Source organism: Elaeis guineensis, chromosome 1 (genome assembly GCF_000442705.2).
Source record: "Elaeis guineensis isolate ETL-2024a chromosome 1, EG11, whole genome shotgun sequence".
NCBI classification, from domain to species: Eukaryota; Viridiplantae; Streptophyta; class Magnoliopsida; order Arecales; family Arecaceae; genus Elaeis; species Elaeis guineensis.
This window is the reverse complement of record NC_025993.2, coordinates 1740771-1761169: the sequence shown is the minus strand read 5'-3', so window position 1 is coordinate 1761169 and position 20399 is coordinate 1740771. Positions and strand designations below refer to the sequence as shown.

Genomic DNA, 20399 nt, shown 5'->3' with positions numbered 1-20399 from the left:
TCTATCCAGAAAGGCAACAAGCTCTTTCTCTTTCAACCAAAAATCATTAAATGAGTTTTTTCCTTTGTAATCATAGAATTACTCTTTTTTACCCATCCCTGCCTTCATTTACCGTTGCAATCGCCCATTGAGGGAGAGAGAGAGAGAGAGTAATTAACAGAGAACAAAGAAAAATCTCCATTCCATCTCTCGTAACACCAAAATTTCACCAATCATATAATCAGACGGACCACATCAAACGCCCTTTTCTGCGCATACTCGACCCATCTGGTCGACTCGCACTGGATTTCTCCAGCGAGCAAAAGAGGGGAAGAAATAGGGGAGCAGCAGCAGCTGAAAGAGTTTCACTGTCGCACCACAGAGGCGAAGACGACGACGAAACCATGAAGAGCAGCAGAGACGAAGAAGGGAAGAAGGAGATGAGCAGCGGAAGCTCCAGCCCAAATCTCGAATGGCGATTCAACCAAACCCTCAGGAACGTCCAAGGGTTCGTCCGTTCGATTTCCCGTTTTTCTCCATTTCAAGATTTGATCTCTTTTGCTTTCTATAGATGTCAGGAGACCTCCCCATAACTAAATTCGGATCTTGAAAACGAATGCTATTGATATTCCCTTCGGTTTTAGGTCAGATCGGAATGTGTTGATGGGTTTTGTTAGCTTTGCGTTCCTGCGATCGGAGATTGCATAAAGTTGGGATCTTGATAGATTTTGATGGAAAATTCGGAGAATTTGTCTAGTTTTTGTGCCACAACGAATTATTTAGTGTCTACTGAAATGAATTCACTATCAGATCTGCCGATTTATGTCAGCTTAGGATTGCTTTCATGTTGTTCACTTCACGTGTTCTGATGGAATCTAGGACTGACACTGTCTGGTTGGGTAGTTGTGTGTGTTTTCCTATTTATTGCTGGTTTGTTGTGTTATTGTTTATCTGTAAAGGATCGTCAAGTTCTGCCTTGCCGTTGGGGATTTCAGTGTTTGTCTAAATTCGTAGTTAGGGACTTTACGCAGCTGTTGTGGGTTTCTTCATCTAATAACTGAAGCTATGTTAATCTTTCATGCGAGAAAGAAAAAAGAAGGAAAAAAAAAAAGAAGATAACGATTTCATCATGTAACTGGAAAGGCTGTATGTCTGATCTGGAGAGCTTGAATTTCCTTTTCTGTGGTTGAATTCTATTACGAGATAAAATGGATGCTGCTATATTCATCTACTAGAAAAAATTAGTAGTGGTTGTGTTTGATTTTTATGTGACTCCACCATACATACTTATAAATTTGACGTCCAGTTTTTCACCTTCACACAATAATTGGACTGCTCAGGCTACAATTCTCTTTCCCCTTAAACTATCTTTTAGTCATGCATGCAGAGAGACTTAAGTATCGATAGTAATTCCTTGGTTAGTTTTCTTGATGCTTGATGTATTATGCCTCGTCTAGCCAGTTTATTGATATATTAGAACACAAAATACCACTTTTTGACACTGAATCAGGCAAAAAAAAAAAAAAAAAAGAATCCTCACTCCTGTCATAAATTGGTAATTTTGCTAGTTATTACATTAATGAAACTAGAGTTCTTCTCCCCCTTTTTTTGGGCATTACAACCTCTTAGTGGGCATTATGGACTTCAGTTTGGAATCCTTTGTTCATTTGGACTAAGAATATTTATAATATTTCCTTTTTGTCCAGGATACTTAAAGGCCGCAGTTTTCCTGGTAAGGTTTTGCTAACACGCAGATCTCAGCCAATGAATGAATGTGCCTCTCCTGAACACTCTCAAGGCATTGAAAGAAGATACTCTGAAACTGATCGTGAGCAAGGTGAACATGCTGACAGGTCTTTTGAGGTAATAATGACTCTATCTACATGTATTTACTTTTAAATGGATGCAGCACTCGGATATCTTGATATATCAATGACATCACAACACAGGGAGAAGTTCAGAATTCAGGCAGCACAACTAATAATACCACTCCTCAAAACTCTAGTACATCACCATCAAACAATGCAAGTACATCCCCAGAGCTCCAGAGATCTGTTTCTGCGGCTAGAGCTACAGATTCTGCAAGACTTACCAAATTCAGAAAGGAATTGTCTAGACCAGCTGTCATATTAGGTATATTTTATTGCTTCTGACTTGTTGGCGTTGCTTCCAGATGATGGTAGCAGAATAAATCAAATTGAGCAAATCACATCCTAGTTAGGTTTTCTGATTTTCCAATAAATGACATTTGTCTCATTATTTGATTTGGTTAGGCTCTTTCTATGCCTTTTTCATGGAAGATCCTCTTTTATTCTTGATATGTAGTTAAGATCCCGTTTTTATTCTTGATGTATAGTTAACTTTGGAAAGAAAAATGGTACTGCCCTATTAACGACTAAATCGCAGCTGCGGAAATGACTTAATTTATCATGGATATTATATGTATCTCTATATCTTTAGATATGCCTGATGCTAGCAGTCCCAGCTGTTCACAAATAATGAGCTAAACATAATGGATGCACAAATGAAAAATATCAGGTTATATCGTTTAGCTTCATTTATAACCTGAAGGTGTTGGATGTGCTTTCAAACTGACTCATGGTACATACATGATGCACAAAAATTGTAAATTATATGATAAGCAAGCAAATTTGACACATTATGGAAAGGAGCATTGCAGAAAAAGGATGACGCCAGCTAGTTCTCCTATATAGTTAAATTGTAGTTTTAACTGGGGACACTGCTTAATCATATGTAAATTACCCGATGGAGATTCCACGACCATTCTTTTCTTGAGAAATTATCATGTATAGAATTTTGATCAAAAGGTTCCCCACCTTTGCTTTTGGAGGGGGCTTAACATAGAGGAAGTTGTGACAAAGAGTATGAGACAATACCAAATGACCAAGATGAAGCATGATGACTATGGTTATTTTATGATTCACTAAATAAACAATGACCACTTATTATTTATAATACAGAGGCTGTCCCAGTGCACAAGGCTCCCTGACTACAGGGTCAAGAGAGGCAAATGTAAATAAAGAGGCTGTTTCCATGTTTCAAACCATAACACCTAAGTCACAATGGAGCAACCTTACCATTCCACCAAGACCTTTCCTCTTAACTTTTTTATGAGCTATGAATCCCAAAATTATCTAAATTGCCCCTAATTCCAAAACATCAAGCTAGATGGTCGAACATCAACATCTCAACCATTGAATTTTTCAACACTAGCCCACAACCTCGTGGTGTCTAAGTTCCATATTGTTCTGTCTTTCTCTCTATCTCATTTTGATCATCTAGAACATCCTTTTATGCATCCCATGGTGAATATCTGTATCTTATTTATTCCTTACAATAAATTTGGATCTATATCAGTTTAATTTGTCTCATAAAAAATAGTTTTCCTTTTAAATTAATCTTTGTAACTGTTTGCCCTATGATCGAATTTGTTTGGAGCATCTGACACTTAAGAAACACAATCATCCTTTTGTTTAACTTCATCAATGTTCTACTCAATGGCAATATTAAAACTTATCATTTAAGCTATTTTCCATGGGTTGGGCATTGAATATAAAGACGTGATGGTATGATCACATCCCGCACTTACCCCCTATTCCTCCTACAGTACATTAGGTGGGAGTTGCTCATTTATGTAGCAAGTATAACCATTGTAACTTTTTGACCCTTGAATGCTTCTATTGTTCCTAATTTTTTGGTATTCTAATGTCTTCTGTTGTGGATTGGTATTTGCATTCGCTTAGTTTAGTGATATTTTTTTTCTTTTAAAAGTACAAACTAGTACCTGTACTTTTTAGAACTGAATAAGCTTTTATTTATATCCTTACATTGTCTATGTGGCAGAGAAATTACGCGAACTATCTTGGAGTGGTGTACCGCCATATATGCGGCCTGATGTATGGAGGCTACTGTTGGTAAGTGACCTTCCATGATTGTGCAAATTCATTGTACTACTTATGCAATATTTATGGAGCAAAACACAAAAAATGCTATTCTCTTCTAGGACACTAACTTCAACAACCTACTTGTGCTATGCATTGACAATATGAAATTATTACAGATGTGTTTCGATTAACAATGATATTTGACTTACTCTTAGAGGGAACACTATCATGAATTTCTGTTTCTTTCACTATAAAAGCACAAGGTAAAGGTATACATCTTTCATGGTGACCAGTTTTTGTGACTCCTATTGAGAAGTAGTCATGACTGGCGGTATGGATTAGGCCTGACTGGAGCCTATATTTTTTTTATTTCTGACCTATGACTGTGATCCTCAGACCTGGAATGTTATTGCCCTTTTGTCTTAGCAGCCAGGCAATGAGGTTTTCAAGCAAACATTGCATTTGAATCACCTTTTGCAAATTGATTGATCTGCCTATATATGCCTATATGCATTGATGTTTGGGGCTAACTCAACTCCCCAAGTGAGTCTGCTGCTGCTGTGCAGAAAACTTGCCAAGTTGAACCCTTAACCAGATTTTGGACTTGTGATTCTACTTCAGGATTACTCATGTTCAGATTTTGTTCTTTCACATTATTTTTTTTTCCTAGTAACTGGTTTTGTCAAACTGAAGTTTACTCTCAAAATCCTAGAATGAAGAACAAATTTATCCATCCGTTGTTTGGTTTGACTTTACCATCGAGTTCATCTATTCTTAAGGCAAAATTCACTTGAAGGACCTCAGAATTTTAATAATATATGGTAACGTGTTCATCAATCTGATTGAGATTTGTTCTTGTTTGCAACATCTGAGTTGAGAGTTCCCTCTTTGCTCCAGTCCTATTTCTCCCTTCAGAAAAAGGTCCCACAGTTTTGTTGTTGTAGTCCTTAGTTTTAATCTTGTTGAAAAGCAAAAATAAGGCACTCGACATGATAATAATATTATCATTTATTGTTAGCACAATAGAAAAAAGGCTGACACGAACAAGCACCGATAGATATTTTAGTGTAAACATGCTCATGTCATGTTTTGACCCTGCTCATGACACATGTTTCATATATTATTCGTGTTCTGCTTCCTGGTTTATGTTCTTATATTTCAATAAAAGGCATTCCTACTCAAACTTTTTTTGTGTTATAAAGAACTTCAATATTAGGCATTAGACACATACATGCAAATCCATTGTTTTGTGGGAGAAAAGGCTTTCCATCTGAGCCTGACCTTTCATCTGCTTGATCTAATGGTTAGGCTTCTTCTAAGTACGAAGCCACAATAGAACAAGTGCCATCTCTGCGAATATTTGCCAATCTAACATCCATGCTAATTCAATCCACAGAAGCAAAAGTTGTGCATTACCTATTTCTCAACAATTCTTTTGGGGTGCATAGGGTAACCAAGCGGTCCCATAAATGAACCACCATTCTTGTCCATTATTAGGGATATGACTTTTCTCTAGTTTCTGAATAGATCAGAGCATGGACTCAAGATCCAAGCTCGGTACTGGGTACTGTACCAGTAGGTTACTGGTTCGGTACAGTACATGAAGAATTATAGATCACAATAATCAAAATAGAATAATAATAATAGTCCAGGGTGGATGTATGAAACTTTATTCACTAATTTTTCTCCGACAAGGGCATGGTTTTTTTTGTTTTTTAGGTTACTTTAGGCATTCAAAAACTTAACTATGGCTGGAAAATCCCATATGTTGCCTCTTCTCAGACAACCATGTATAAAATTGATGTCAATGAGAGCTGTTCTACCTTGTCTGAAGCAGCATAAAGAATAAAAACTACGATTTTGACTAAAGCTTTGCAACTAGAGCTTGGGCATATTGATAACCCATTCTTGTTGGCAATTAGTATGCTGTTTCATCTTTTGCTGATGGATCAGCAATAAGGCAAAAACTGTATCTGAGAAGGAAAACAAACAAGGAGATATTGAAATGAACATTTGGAGTAAGTTTATACCTTCTTGGGAAACTTGGCCAACCAAACCTGGAGTGAGTGAGGCGCATTCCATGTAGTTGGCAGGAGACTGGTGAGACCAAAACTCTCCCTCCCTCTCACTAACAAACTCAAACAAACACTTCTATCCATGCCTTCTTTGAATTGTGCTGTCTACTTGGAGAGAAAAGCATCAACTAGAACATGTTCCTTTTTTTTATTTGGCACTGAGGAGAATTCCAAGATTTGGACTAATCAACTCCTCTTAAAACATAGCATGAGCTTCTTCTTTTTTTTATCTTTTTGTTTATTAACAAACTCGCAATGGGCATACTGGTTTGATTTTTTATTGGTTCTAAGAAAATCAAGCTACCTTTTGATTCCCACCCATTGAACATTCACAGATTTAGTTCGCTGTCCCAGTACTAGATCCTGTAATGGTACCATACTATTGCAGTATTAGTACGCGGTATGGTATGAGACAGCATATCGACTGTCGGTATGATATGAGACAGCAATATCAGGTGATATGAGGTGGGACGGTAAACCATGGATATAATTATGAACATACCATGCGGTTATTGAAGCCCCTTCAGCTTTTCTTTGCCTTTATCCTTGGATTTCTGCTCTACTTAAATGGTCTTACTAGATGCTTGTACCAGAAACTACATTTTTATTTATAAAAATCCTTCTCCATGCACTTGTGTATATTGAATGTTCTGTTGCATAATTGAAATTTAAATATCAGCTGACAACAGGGATATGCGCCACCTAGTTCAGATCGACGCGAGGGAGTTTTGACCAGGAAACGACTTGAGTATGTCGATTGTGTTTCTCAGTACTATGACATTCCAGACACAGAACGTTCGGATGATGAGATCAGCATGCTTCGCCAGGTTTCTTTTGAGCTTCTCATATTGTTTTTTGATTTCTCCATCAAATGCATTTAGAAGGTTTTCTGACTCTTCATCATGCTATTCCTTCTTTGGTGATCAGATTGCTGTTGATTGCCCAAGAACTGTACCTGATGTCCCTTTCTTCCAGCATGAACAAATTCAGAAGTCCTTGGAGCGCATTCTCTACACATGGTTAGATTTCTAGTCTTACTGTACCATTTAAGCAAGGGGGTTTGTGACTGCAAATAAATTTCTAATGGCACTATGTTTTAAGTGTTTGGGCCAAGGTTTTAGGCACCATGTGTTGGTGCTGCACTGTGCTAGTGCTTGGCACACACTGGCACCAATGGGTCTTGCGGTGTTCCAAGCATTGTTGTGCAGCTGCACCACATGCCACTCTCACTGGCATGCTATGAGCTGAGCAGCACAGACACGCAGGGGTGGCAAATCATGGTTTGAACCTTACTTTTGGATACCCTTTGTAATATATTTCTATTGCCCCCCGTGTATTTGTTACATGATGGACAAATCCAGTGTTCGATTGAACTGTTTGGATAACTAAGAAAGGAAACATCTATACTTAAATATAAATAATATTTGGGTATGTTCTATTTTTGCTCTGAAAATTCTTATGCTTAAACATGTTAATATGGTCAGAAGGTGAAACATGACTTGTTTTCAGAAAGATGTAAGCTGTCATTATGAATGATGCAGCCTGATTTTTCTTTTTCCTCAGGGCTATTCGTCATCCAGCAAGCGGATATGTGCAGGGTATAAATGATCTTGTCACACCATTTCTGATAGTGTTCTTGTCAGAACATCTAGATGGTGGCATGGAGAGTTGGTCGATTTCCGAACTTTCTCCTCAGAAAATCTCTGAGGTTGAAGCTGACTGCTATTGGTGTCTTTCAAAACTGCTTGATGGTATGCAAGATCATTATACATTTGCTCAACCAGGAATTCAGCGCCTTGTTTTCAAACTGAAAGAGCTAGTACGGCGAATAGATGGTACCTTCATCTTCATTTGAAGTCTTTTTACTCCTTTTGTCTTGTGTTTGCCATTATTTTCTTGCCATATGTCTATCGCACTTAATCATCTTGTGTCTGTGTATATCCCTTGCTGCATCTGTCTCAATTCCATCATAGATGAAAGTACAAAGATCAGTCCTGTGCTTTTACTTTGGGGGTTATCATTTCATAATCAAAATTTTCTAATTTATATGATCTCACAAGGAATTAATCTCACTAATTTTTGGCTGCCTTAACATCATAAGCAATGGAATTATCCTTGACAAAAAATATTATTGTAACATTTGATTACTTTCAATCCAATTATACTCAAAAAACATTCTAGAATCTAGAAGAGTTCTCTAAGCTGATGTTCAAGGGGATGTTTCCCTCTTCTGCAAACCACAATCGGTTGGCTGTAGTTAGCTTGCTTGCATTTTCATTACCAATAACTGTTCTATAGCTTTAGTTTTATAAGTTCAGAATCCTAATGGTTTAACTTTCATATCTTGTTCTAATATAAGAACCTGTATCAAGACGCATGGAGGAGCAAGGGCTGGAATTTCTTCAGTTTGCTTTTCGTTGGTTCAATTGTCTTCTGATACGTGAGGTTGGCTTTCTGTTTCATATTATTGTTTAAGATAATGTTTTTGTAATAATAAGTAGCTTTTTTTTTTTTTTTGGGACTTTGTAGATCCCTTTCCATCTGGTTACACGTCTATGGGATACTTATCTTGCTGAAGGAGATGCATTGCCAGAGTTTCTTGTGTACATATCTGCTAGTTTTCTGTTAACAGTAAGTATGTGTTTCCTCACTTGAGAGCTTCAAGTCTCATGGACCAACATTAGTAAATTTTGAAGATACAAATTTGATGCATCGATAAGTAGCTATGTTTGCATTCCATTTTCCTATTTTTGAACCAGCCAGCTGGTACAACTAAAATGAAACAGAAATCAGATTACAGATTTAAGTGACACACCATGCCTGCAATACGCCTTTTTCTTTGATTCCTACATTGTTTTTCCTACCACCATGCTTGTAATTTTGATTGTCTACTGAACTGGCTAAGCAGTAACCCTCTGGATATACACTACAGGACTTTATATGCTACTGCTTCCAAATGAGATTCAACAGCCAACGATTTTCTTTCAGTAGGTTTCGCAAATCATCTGGCAATTAACAATACATTGAGCATCCATCTCTACCAGGATTTTCCTCTTTGAATACTGCATAGCTGTCATTTAACCATCTCTGACAGTTGTCAACTCTGCACTATGAGTTTCCTTATAGCCCACAAACTATAAAATGTGGAATCCAATCTCATCCCTTAAAATCTCCATCCTGATTTTGTCATCTAGAGTATAATTAGATGCATTTATGTTTGATTTTAACCAACCTGTCGGTATCTTTATCATTTTGGATGCTTCCTTCACTTGGACACAACATATGTAGCATTAGGCAAGGTTTTAAATCCCGTAGGACGGGGATGTCCTGATTTTTTCATGGAATGGGATGCGCCGTCGTCTCGCCTCATCCCGATACTTAGGATAGGGGATGTCCCAAGACATCTCAATCGGGACACCGAGACACTAGTGGGACAGCCATGTCCCAGCACATGGGATGGTACCTTGTCCCGGTGTCCCGTGGAACATCTTGCTGAGATCTGAATTATTGACAATAGGTGATCCCTATGTGACATAATCCTTGCAGCTAGGGTTGTTGCTCTTCTACCATGCTTTCAGTGACCGTTTCCAGATCTCCCATGGCCGATTTTATACTGTATCTTTCAGCCATGCCACTGACATCCTCCTCCTCCTCCACCTCTCTCTCTCTCTCTCTCTCTCTCTCTCTCTCTTCCTTATTTGAGGAACTGGGGTGGTGAAACCTGCATTCACTTTGGCCCAGAGTAAAACCATTCATTCTACCCTGCCTTCCCAAACAATCTGTTATTTCCAGGGACCCACAATCAAAGAATATGTGCCCCATGAGTCCATGGTCTTTGCAAGTAGTCATGAGAAATCGATTCACCTTTCACAGTTCCTGAATTAATCAGCAGATTGTCAAATTTTCTTGCTTGAAGATTGGGAGGGTGTGATTCCCAACACCAAGTTCTTTTGGGATATGACGAACACCTTTTAAGATGGATTCATATATTCCAAGAATCGGCAATCTCCTCCAGCCCTCCTGTTTCTTAGCTCTGATCAACTTACCCATGAGATATTGGACGAATAGGTGCAGTTGGGTGTTCAAACAGGATCTACACCTTTTTGTAATTCCTGGCCGTTGTTGCAAGAATACTGCTACTGACTCCAATTCCATTCCCTGCCCAATTCCTTGGGCCTATGTGGAAGTCAGGTCTTGGTGCAATACACTGGGGTATGTGGGGTTCACAAGGGTTTTGGCATTCCCAGAGTGCAAGTTAGCACCCGTTCAGAAGCAGGGAATGGAGCAGGGACCTTTATCTTTGTTTTTTTTTTTCCCCTTCTGCAGTTAGTTGCTTGCATAATTGTTTGGCATATCTAATGAGATTCTAAAAGTTGTCTACATGTTTCAGTGGTCCGATAAACTCCAAAAGCTTGATTTCCAGGAGATGGTCATGTTCCTCCAACACCTTCCCACAAAGTACTGGACCCACCACGAGCTTGAGATGGTGTTGTCTAGAGCTTACATGTGGCACACTATGTTTAACAGCTCTCCAAGTCATCTGGCCAGCTAGACCAGCAATTTATATGCCGTAATGCCGACATTTTTCCCTTTTCTTTCTTTGTTTTCTTTTTTTAATATTTGTGGTTTCCTTGGAAGTGGGTTTGTTTCCATAGATCTGTATTAACCTTTCCAGGGAAGGAAATCTGAGGTTTTCTTTTGCATCCTTGCCTGTAACTTATGTCTGTAATTTTTCAATCTCCAACTTTTGTCTGTGTAAAATCTTCAGAAGTTGAATTTGATAAATTCACAAGCCAGAGAGCAAACACGCCTAGCATTATACTGATTTCTTCTTTTGCGACTTGCTCGTTTCATCAAGTATCCTGTGTCTGTGACATGTGCTGCTAAGGTTTTGTGCTTTAGAAAAATAGTGGGATCGCTGTTGATCATCGGTATTTCCAATTGTAAAACACCTAGGCAAAGGAGACCAGTCCAATCAATATATCAAGCAGGGTTTATCGTATCGAGCCGAACCACCTGATATGAGGTATATCAAGCCGGATCGATACATTATCGGTCCGGTTCAAATTTTTTTTTTGAAAATTTTTTTGAACCGTTCGGTTCGGTTTGTGTCCATACCGTCCAAAATCGGATGGTATAGATCGGTTCGGTATCAGTTCAGCGTGAATCGAATCGTACTGACATCTCTACATGTAAAAAGTGGAGAAGGGGGAGGGGTGGGGTCGGAGAGTTTTTAAATAATTGAGGGGTGTTAGAGTTCTTTGAGAAGTTTCAGAGAACTTTCGAAGTATATGAAGGTCTCAACGAAACTGTTGAGACTTTCGAAAAATTAAAAAAAAAAATTTCTATTAAGTTGTAGGAGTGATTCGAGAAGAGGTTGATTTTTGACTGGAGATAAGATAATATGTTATTTTTTTAGTAAATATTTTTATTTTTATTTTTATTATTAAAAATAAGATAAGAATGAGAAAGAATAAAAATAAGAGAAAATCATGTCAAAATTTTATGATTTTGGTATGATTTAATTATATGTGATAGATCTTTAAAAGATCTACACGATGACAGCAAAATTGTTAATTTTTATTAATTATATATTTTTTAAATATTTTTAAATATTTATTTATTTAAAAATTTAAAAAAATAAATTTTAAGAAAAAAATTAGAGTTTGGGAATCATGTTTAGAATGATTCAAGCTACTTAAATCTAATTTTAATTTTTTTAAAATATTTAAAATTAAAAAATTATTTTTTTAATTATTTAAATTAAAAAATTTAATTATAAAATAAAAAATATATAAAAATAGTGTTATATTTTAGTTAATTTAAAAATATTATTTAAAACATATAATATATTTATTTTGAATTTATAAGTTTTAAAATAATTATTAAAATTATTTTAAAATTATATATAATTATTTTAATTATCATTAAACTATCGTGTTTTGTTATACTTGCATATATTTATAAGAAAAAAATTTAGAGCATGACGTTCGTTCACTTTAATTAATCAGTTATTTTATAATATATATTTATTTATATAAAAATTATTAAAAAAATAAAAAAATAAAAAATTAATGTTAGTTTTGAAATTGAGAATAATATTTAGAATGATTCAAAACAATTGAAATATTTGAATCTAACTTAAAATTTTTTTGAAATTTTTTTGTAAATATTTAAATAGTAAAAAATATTATCAAATAAAAAATATATGTAATTAGTGTTATATTATAGTTAATTCAAAATAATTAGTATTTTGTTATACCTGCAGAAATGAGTAAGAAGAAAGATCCAGAGTGTGACATCGGTTGGGATCATGGCGAGATGCTCTCAGCTCGGCATCATTGGAGATGCAAATGGTGCAACACAGAGTTCAAGGAAGGAGAGGTGACTAGGTTGAAGCAGTATCTGGCTGGTGGTTATCCTGATGTGTCCATGTGTCGAAAATATCCGCAAGAGGTCCGACAATTGATGAAAAAGTACTTTGTTGATTCGAAAGCAACGAAGGAAAGGACAAAGCAAAAAAAGACCGAAGTAGACCGTCTAGCTGCAGAGCCAGCTTTTTATCACTCTAGAGAGTCAGAGGAGGCTTCTGCTCCAGATGATGAGAAGGCACAGATTGAGGCTGCCATTCAGACGAGCTTGACGGATCAGTACCAGCAGGAGGAGATGGCCTGGTACAGAGAGCGATTCGGACCATCATGCTACGAATCAGGATCTGGATCAGCGACTGGTAGGGAAGAATTCGAGTTAAGGAGAACTACCTCAGTCAGAAAGCCTGATGGTAGAGGGAGCAGACGCAGCATATCCTCTTTGTTGGAAGCTTTGTTGGGAGTTAAGGTTCGTATATCAGTTATTGCGCTTTGTACTTAAATATTTAAATATATTTTAATACGTATTTTATATATTTTTTTTTAGTTTTAAGATGACATAGTTGAAATATAATGTAAATAAATATATATTTGAAATTTTGGATCAAGAGTCTTTGTACGGCAACCTAACTCCAAATTGAATCCAAATATGTCAATAATATGCAATATAATACCATATTAAGGTTGTATTTATCAATTATTAACTTCAAAAATCTAAAAAAAATTAAAAATAAAAAAAAATATGATATACCGATACCGGATCGATATGTCTAGGCATACCGTGTATCGATACGGTATGGTACCGGTACCATACCATACCGATCCGGTACTGACATGCCGTCCGATACCGGTACAGCAAACCTTGATATCAAGTAATCATATTTACAAATAAAATTCCTCAACAAACTAATCAGCTTCGTATTCACTTTGATTTTAATTTAGTTTACAAGCATATTCTCACTAGTCTATAAATTTCAAAGAAAAAAAGAAGTACAGATAAGTCTGATACTTAATTTTAATTCACTCAAGCAAGTCAATTTCCTGAGTTGATGAGCCGGACAGGATTCATTTAATAGGCAAAGCAAAACACAAACTCCACATAATCAATTGGAGGCCAATCTCTCTCTCTCTCTCTCTCTCTCTCTCTCTCTCTATATATATATATATATATATATATATATATAATGTATTTAATTATAGCATAAAATAAAATAATAGCAGGCAAAAACATGTAAACATCGTCAAAAACATATTCTGCATAAGAATTGCCTAACAACCACATCTAGCCATTTTTGGACCAGTTCGCATTTGGATTGAAAATCTAGCGATAAAAATCCAACTGATATTTCAAATATGTTTTTGAATCTAAACTTATCCAAACTTGCAGTCCCAGGGATGGCTAACGTCCTAAGTCAACAAAGCTGCAATGAATGAATGAATAAGCACAGATAAATAAATAAAGTGCCACAATTTTTGAAACAAATAAACAAAATCGGACCTCAATTACACTAATTTTCTATTTCTTTTTAAAATTATCATGGGTGTCGGAAAAATTGCAGAAAAAAGAAAGAAAGGTATACCCGTGGTGCTGGTAAGCTTCAAAGGTAACAATTCATAAAAACACTGAAAATTAAATCCCAAGTAGACCGTTAGCATCTACTGGATATCTTAGTAAACATCCCAGCAAGGTGGCGATAATTCAATATGTAAACGCATCCCTACAGGATGTTTCCGGCCAAAAGGCAGTTCGTCTCCATGTCCCTCTGAGACACACCTGAGCCAACGCGAACAAAACTTCCCAAAGTTCCATCAACGAAAAAATCATTTGTCATCTTATAGCGCACCTCTACGTACATTTGCTGCTTTCCTGTTTAAATCATTAGGACAACTCATACACAAGAAGATTGAAGAGAGAAAAAAATTTGAAAATTATAGTGCAGTCACATCATCAAACTCCATGACCAGTACGCGCAAATCTTCCTTTCCTTGGCATGATTCGGTTGCATGGAATCCCAAGTTACATAGAGCTATGATCATCTATAAGACATCTTCCAGAAAATAGCACTACAAGTTACTTGCTTTAAGTTCTAGTAACATGAAACACCCATAGGAAGGCAATCCCTTCTGGAGTGGGTTGTCCCTAAATTTTTGAATTTGCCGCCATTGTTCCAAAAGTTTAGCCTTCTAACCATGTCAAAGTTCCCACGATCAAAAATTTGCTTGGGAGTTCACCTGGGCATGGTGCGAGATATGTGATCTTCTTCCTGTCACAGATTCAAAGTTAGAAAATGCTGACTAAAGGGTCATTACATGCCACCATATCAAGCAGTCGATAATACCTTTGGATATCTATGTCTGTGACATAGACAAACCCTGCGACATTGCTGCAATAAGTTAAAAGGAAAAGTTAGACGATATTAGCTGAAGTAAAGCTCATGAAAAACGAAAGAAAATAACACTACCATGTTGCCACCAACACAGACAAAAATTGCACACCTCCCCCCAGGAACCCATTAGTTAATTTTAAAAATTTAGCAGTTACAGGAGAGTTAATTGCAAGGTAGCTCAAGGCATGAAAAACCAGCTCTGAACCAGCAAATCGTGACTCTTGGATTTGCCATGCAGCCCATTCTCACTAGACTTTTCTAGCATCGAGATAGATGGCATTTTCTTGAATTATCAACCCAAAATTTTACTTACGCCCACAGAGAAACCAGTAGAGATCTAGAGGAAGAGTAGACTTTCCGTTTTCTGGCATATTTTTTTTCCAACCAATACCAAGGATTATATCAGTATAATTGAGAAGAAGTGGATTTTTAATTTATGCTGCTAAAATTTATGACCATTTGAAAGTTCACATGGTTAACTTTTTGCATCTAAAAGTTTGGTATCTAGGTTCCTTATTTCCAACCGTATAACCCAGATGCACCAAGATCCTTTAGGTCCCCAGATCCAATAAGGCCTGGCAAAAGCCATGCAAAATGAGAAGGCACGGTGACAGATAATTGCTGATAGGAATCAGCTAACCAAAAATATTTACCTGGAGATGATTTGATCAGGTTCCTTTGCATATGAAACAGCCAGAACTAGATGGAGTAAGTCACGGCTTATATTAACAGCAACCAGCCGGGTAGGGTCTGCCACAGGCTCTGCACCTATAGGCAGTGCTGATCGGGGTGCCTGTGGACCACCACCAATACGGTAGACAGAAATATCACTGAAATTCACAATATTTGAATGTGGAGACAAATCGTTTGCAAGCCCGTAAAAGTACTCCTGCAAAGAAACCCATTTAGAGTGCTGAAACATTATAAAGCTTCCAGGAATAACTAAAATTGATAAGTACACAAGATGAGATCATTATAATGTTCCTCACTAATCACCAACACAAAAAGAAAGTTCATCACCCCAGTTACAATATAGACACCTCCAAAACATTAAGTGTAACTTGAACTACCTAAACTAGCATCAAAACTAAGAACAACCTGTTTTCCTTCCAATGCAAGCTTTCTGGACCAACATAAAGTAATGACTCCAAGATGGAATGAAACAACATTATTTATAAGATTTATGTCATCAACATTTGTCAACTTTTTGAATTAAGGTACCAAGTTCAGATCATTTTTTGTTTGGCTCCCGACAATTAATAATTAATGAATGGGTACCAGACTCTTTGTCGAGGCAACACCTGGCAAGGTAGGGGCACAACAAAAAGACCTGCAACGCCGTTAGGCAGGTCAGCAGACCTGTTTCCATAATTATACAGTTTAACTCACTCTTATGGAGATGAACCTTCCAAGGTTCCTCCATACTTGGATAATATGGACAAAAAAGGGATAAAGACAACGTCTAATGTAGGGAGTTTATCTATCTTTAAGAAACATATCAAAAAGAAATTGTTAAAGAAACCAAGTGGACTGGGAAATAAACCAAAAATTAAGATTAGCCAAAATCCAGTGCGTTGACAAGCCATCATTACAGCATGACATAGATGTGTTAGGCAAAAGACATCTTAGTTTATCTCACATCACAATTTAAAAATAAATTAAAAGAAAACCAGATTTACAAAAGAAATCAGGAATAACATGAGCAGGGTAGGAATCGTCTGAAAAGGTTGATAAAATAACATATTATGATTAGTAATTCATTTTTTTTTAAAAAAATAGTTGAAGAATCCAACAGCATTCACTAAGGTAATAATTCATAAACAAGTTAAATCATAATCTTATTTTTCAAAGATAGTGCACCATTACAACAAGAATTTTGATACTTGAACCCTATGTTTTTCTCACCAAGAAAAGGAACCCTGATAGCATGTAAACAACTACCTAGCTTACGATGTAAGAAAATCTAAATGCATACCTTGTTTCCCTTACCTGCCAAAACGTGTCAAGAATACAATATATCTTAATATGTAAAAGCCAGCCTGCTTATAAAAAATGTAAGGTGTGATTGGTTCTATTTCCATGAATACAAGCATATCAACCCATCTATCATGTTAGCCAAGCATACTGATGTAGATAACATGCAGGAGAGGCAAACAAGCATATATTTCATATAGTTTTCAGAGTACATAAAAAAGAATATAAAGAAATACCAAGGTAAATTATTACAAAGGTGATGTCTCTCAACTTACCCTGATTCTAAAGCTTCTTGCCTTCTGGCGGACCTTAGTATTCCTCAGGACAACACCACCTGACTTATGTAGTTTCACAACATCAACATTAGGCTTGCTCTTTAGTACCTCTTTCAGCATGCTGCAAAGTTTCTCCTGGACAAGATGCACCAAGAAAATGAACAAAAGGAATCTGAAGAAGGTCCTTAGTGGATAATGCACTCTAAATCAGTCAGCCAAAATTTTCTGAAATTCAAAATATTAAAGCATTTCAAATGCTGGGATACGGGTAGGTTACCCTACTACTCTACCAAACAGTGCTACTTTTGGGGGAGTAAAGACAGCCTGGTTGACACCATTTTTAACCCTCGATTCCTGGCTAATTTCTTCTCTCTCTTCTCATTTCCCACTTTTTCAGTTAACCTCACCATTTCTCAACCAGACAGCAACTTTTTCTTAACCCAGGGATATGAAAATCTTGAGATTTGCTGAGGGTTGAGCATATCTATCCTGGGGTTTTCAGGTTTTCTATCCCACAACCAAACACAGCCTAAAGAGTGCAACTAATGCATGTGTAAATTTTCTAAATAATTCAGAATGCGGGAGTTTCCTAGGCCAGCATGTGCACATCTGTAGCTGGTGCATTTCACGCATTCACATGATGTCTGCCAGAAATACTTTTAGTTAGTTTTATGCTCCAACCTGAACTCTTACTAGAACAGAGACAAGTTTAACAGACAAACAAACAAATAGGTTATATTAAGATAAAGATTTAATAAATCACAAACACTGTAATCAGAAGATGGAATTCTTGTGCGCATATATCATATAGTTCTGTTATTTAGCTCAACCATTAAGCAAAAGTCAGAATCAGAACACATTGATGAATCAAAAAGCTTACTCAAAACCAAAAGTGGCAGAGGGAACCATGCCCTTTAAATCAGAAGTTATTCATGCATACAAAAGCTTCTCTACTACAATGTCAAGTTTATTTTCATACAAAGAAAATTACCTGTCCCAAGACCAGAACCACATTAGCATTGAAGGTTTCAATTGCATGTAGAAGCAACTGCAGATCAAAACTAAACAGATGAATGAATATGTTGCAGCTTAATGTATAGGAAAATATTATCATACCAGTGAGAGAAATCATGATACGAACTAACAAAAGAATACCTCATATCCAAGACCTTCTACCCATCCCATGGTGTTAATCACCATGCCTGCAGCTCTAGATTCAGCATTTCCAGAAAACTGTCTTTCCAGAGTTCGTGCTAGCTCCTTCACAAGCACTTTGTACAACTCGGCATTCACACTGTTGAGCAACATATTCACAAATGCTATAATTATAGAAGTGCAGGCAAATAGGCTAGTATTAGGACACAAAGTGGCATCAATCTAAAAGACCTATGTATCATAAAATATTGATTAATAAGCTGGTAATAAGGCAAGAGAACCTACTTTGGAGTGGTGTGCCCATAAAAATACACAATAGGCATTTCCAGAGGAATTCCTTCCACTGCATCTATAGGCATCTCAATGGGCGTAGCAGCGATACATCCAGGAATTGTTATAGACCCTTGACCAATATCCAAATCCACAAATGTAGGTTTCCAACCCTGTTTACAACCCCAGCTTAGAAGCATCCTGCACAAGCTACTCTTTCCAGAATCCATAGGTCCAACAACAATCACTCGAGGACCCTGAAATAATGAGAAAGTAAATGCTTGAACTTCAAATGTAAAGTTCATCAGAGAACAGCAGTAAGAAAGAAAAATGATTAACGACTACAAACTCCACAAAGAATGCTTTCAACTCCTACAAAGTTTTGAATGGCAAGATACCTTATGCTACCTCTCACTCAACAAGTAGCACTAAAGTAATTATTATGCACAAACAAATATAATCTTTTAACATGTTTCAGTAACATCTAGATAAGGTAGCCCATCTCAATCAAGGACTCCAACTATGATAAGCATCTGAAACAAGCTATTACATCCTATATACTGCCCCTAACTTGACATCCTAATGATATATGTCACTAGTATGAACCATTCAAATTGATGAAAAATTGACAAGCTTACTTCTTCATTTTCCACATATCTTTTAACAAGAGATAGTATACATCTTTTTCCATATACCTAATAATTAAATGAACATTTCTCTTTCCTTGTACACAGTCTTTATATTCTTTCCTGCTCATTACTCTGTTATATTTCTTTACTCTTCACTGCAATATCCACTCTTTGCCAAAATCTCTTACAAGTTGTCAACATTTCTTAACCTGCTAAACTAATGTTAAATCCCATATCTGTGAACTTGTTATGACAACAATCGAACCCCATAGTCTACAGTCTATATGTTCATCATTCTACATAAATATTCTGTATCGTTCAAAGGTGTATTTTTCCAGAAGCAGCCTTCCCCGCAAACAACCACAACTGCGAATGTGGTCATTGCTTAACTCACAGCCAACACCATCAGTTGCAAAACTGAAAAAATTGAGTAACCATTGAGGGTTAGAAGTACATAAATAGCTTAATACCTGGGAAGAATCTTTGTCGCTGCCTTGGGATGTTTTAGCACGAATCCTTCGTCCATCAAGAATAGCATGGACATTCACATAACTCACCATAGGCGTCTAAAAATACATCATAACGTAAAATTTTGACGAATAAATAACCAGACATCCAAGAAAACAGAAATCTCTTCAAACCCATCCAAATGCCATGAGTTAGTGTACCTCATCTGCAACGTACTCAACTTCGCTAACTCCATCCAGTTCGACGGTCGCACCGTTCCATGCGAAAATCTGAAGCGATTTGTTGCAGTCAACAGTAGATTAACGAGAGAGGTACAAGAAAATAGGGAAGAGGGGAAGGGAAGGGAAACGGAAGGAACTCACGGCGAGCTTTTGGCGAGGGGGGATGGAGAGCCAATTCTCCGGAGGAAGCTCGGTGCCGAAGATCTCGGCGGTGCCGGAGAGGAGGCGGACGCGGAGCGGAGTATCGGAGCCGACCTCCACTCTAAGCTCACTCTCCTTCGCCAGGTTGAACTGCCGGCTGGAGCCCGGAGCAGTGGCCGTGCCGGAGGCCATGTCCGTCCTCCGACTCTCTTCGAAACCTAGAGCACCCGAAAAGCGAGTCTAGCGGGAACCTTTTGGGCTGCGGAAGAGGAAACGGTGGGAACCCCAAATTGGGAGAAGCCCATCAGCCACTTCCTCGGGAGCCCCTTGTTCCAGAGCCCTGGGGCGAGAGGAAAGCGTCGATAGGGGCGAATTGTCACTTGTCAGGGGTGGCAACGGGTCGGATTCGGATGGAAACAATCGATATCTATACCCGTCTCGTTATAAAAAATTTATATCCATATCCGATTGGATCGGATGAAATTTATTTATTTTATTTCGAATTGGATCGAATCGAAATGAACTGAGTCAGACATCATCAAAATCCTCGAA

At 37.2% G+C, this 20399-nt stretch overlaps 2 protein-coding genes across 3 annotated transcripts; one reads left to right on the top strand and one right to left on the bottom strand.

Annotated features, from left to right (window-relative positions):
- The first annotated feature begins 236 nt into the window (after positions 1-236).
- LOC105035255 (uncharacterized) lies at positions 237-10784 on the top strand. Of its 2 annotated transcripts, XM_010910759.4 has the most exons (10): positions 250-487; positions 1686-1842; positions 1929-2112; positions 3844-3914; positions 6649-6786; positions 6887-6978; positions 7523-7794; positions 8319-8404; positions 8489-8590; positions 10350-10784. In XM_010910759.4, the coding sequence occupies exons 1-10, from the start codon at positions 384-386 to the stop codon at positions 10509-10511; spliced, it is 1368 nt and encodes a 455-aa protein (XP_010909061.1). In that variant the 5' UTR covers positions 250-383; the 3' UTR covers positions 10512-10784. The 2 variants fall into 2 exon arrangements, with proteins under 2 accessions (XP_010909071.1, XP_010909061.1); XM_010910769.4 differs by lacking the exon at positions 8489-8590 and having other exon boundaries at positions 237-487.
- A 3447-nt stretch (positions 10785-14231) lies between these two features.
- Positions 14232-20199, bottom strand: LOC105035271 (protein CLP1 homolog). Its single transcript, XM_010910787.4, has 10 exons — positions 19848-20199; positions 19686-19754; positions 19488-19583; positions 18404-18645; positions 18119-18257; positions 17955-18011; positions 16964-17098; positions 15368-15603; positions 14667-14711; positions 14232-14591 (listed from the first exon to the last, which is right to left on the bottom strand). Exons 1-10 carry the CDS (start codon positions 20037-20039, stop codon positions 14504-14506), a joined length of 1299 nt encoding a protein of 432 aa, XP_010909089.1. The 5' UTR covers positions 20040-20199; the 3' UTR covers positions 14232-14503.
- Between the last annotated feature and the right edge of the window lie 200 nt (positions 20200-20399).

Coding starts and splice junctions, on each gene's coding strand:
- LOC105035255 (XM_010910759.4), top strand. CDS start 384: ATGAAGAGCAGCAGAGACGAAGAAGGGAAGAAGGAGATGAGCAGCGGA. Junction 1,843..1,928: donor ATGCTGACAGGTCTTTTGAG/GTAATAATGACT, acceptor ATCACAACACAG/GGAGAAGTTCAGAATTCAGG. Junction 6,979..7,522: donor GAGCGCATTCTCTACACATG/GTTAGATTTCTA, acceptor CTTTTTCCTCAG/GGCTATTCGTCATCCAGCAA.
- LOC105035271 (XM_010910787.4), bottom strand. CDS start 20,039: ATGGCCTCCGGCACGGCCACTGCTCCGGGCTCCAGCCGGCAGTTCAAC. Junction 17,099..17,954: donor TGGTTCTGGTCTTGGGACAG/GTAATTTTCTTT, acceptor CATCTTGTCCAG/GAGAAACTTTGCAGCATGCT. Junction 14,592..14,666: donor ACAGACATAGATATCCAAAG/GTATTATCGACT, acceptor AATCTGTGACAG/GAAGAAGATCACATATCTCG.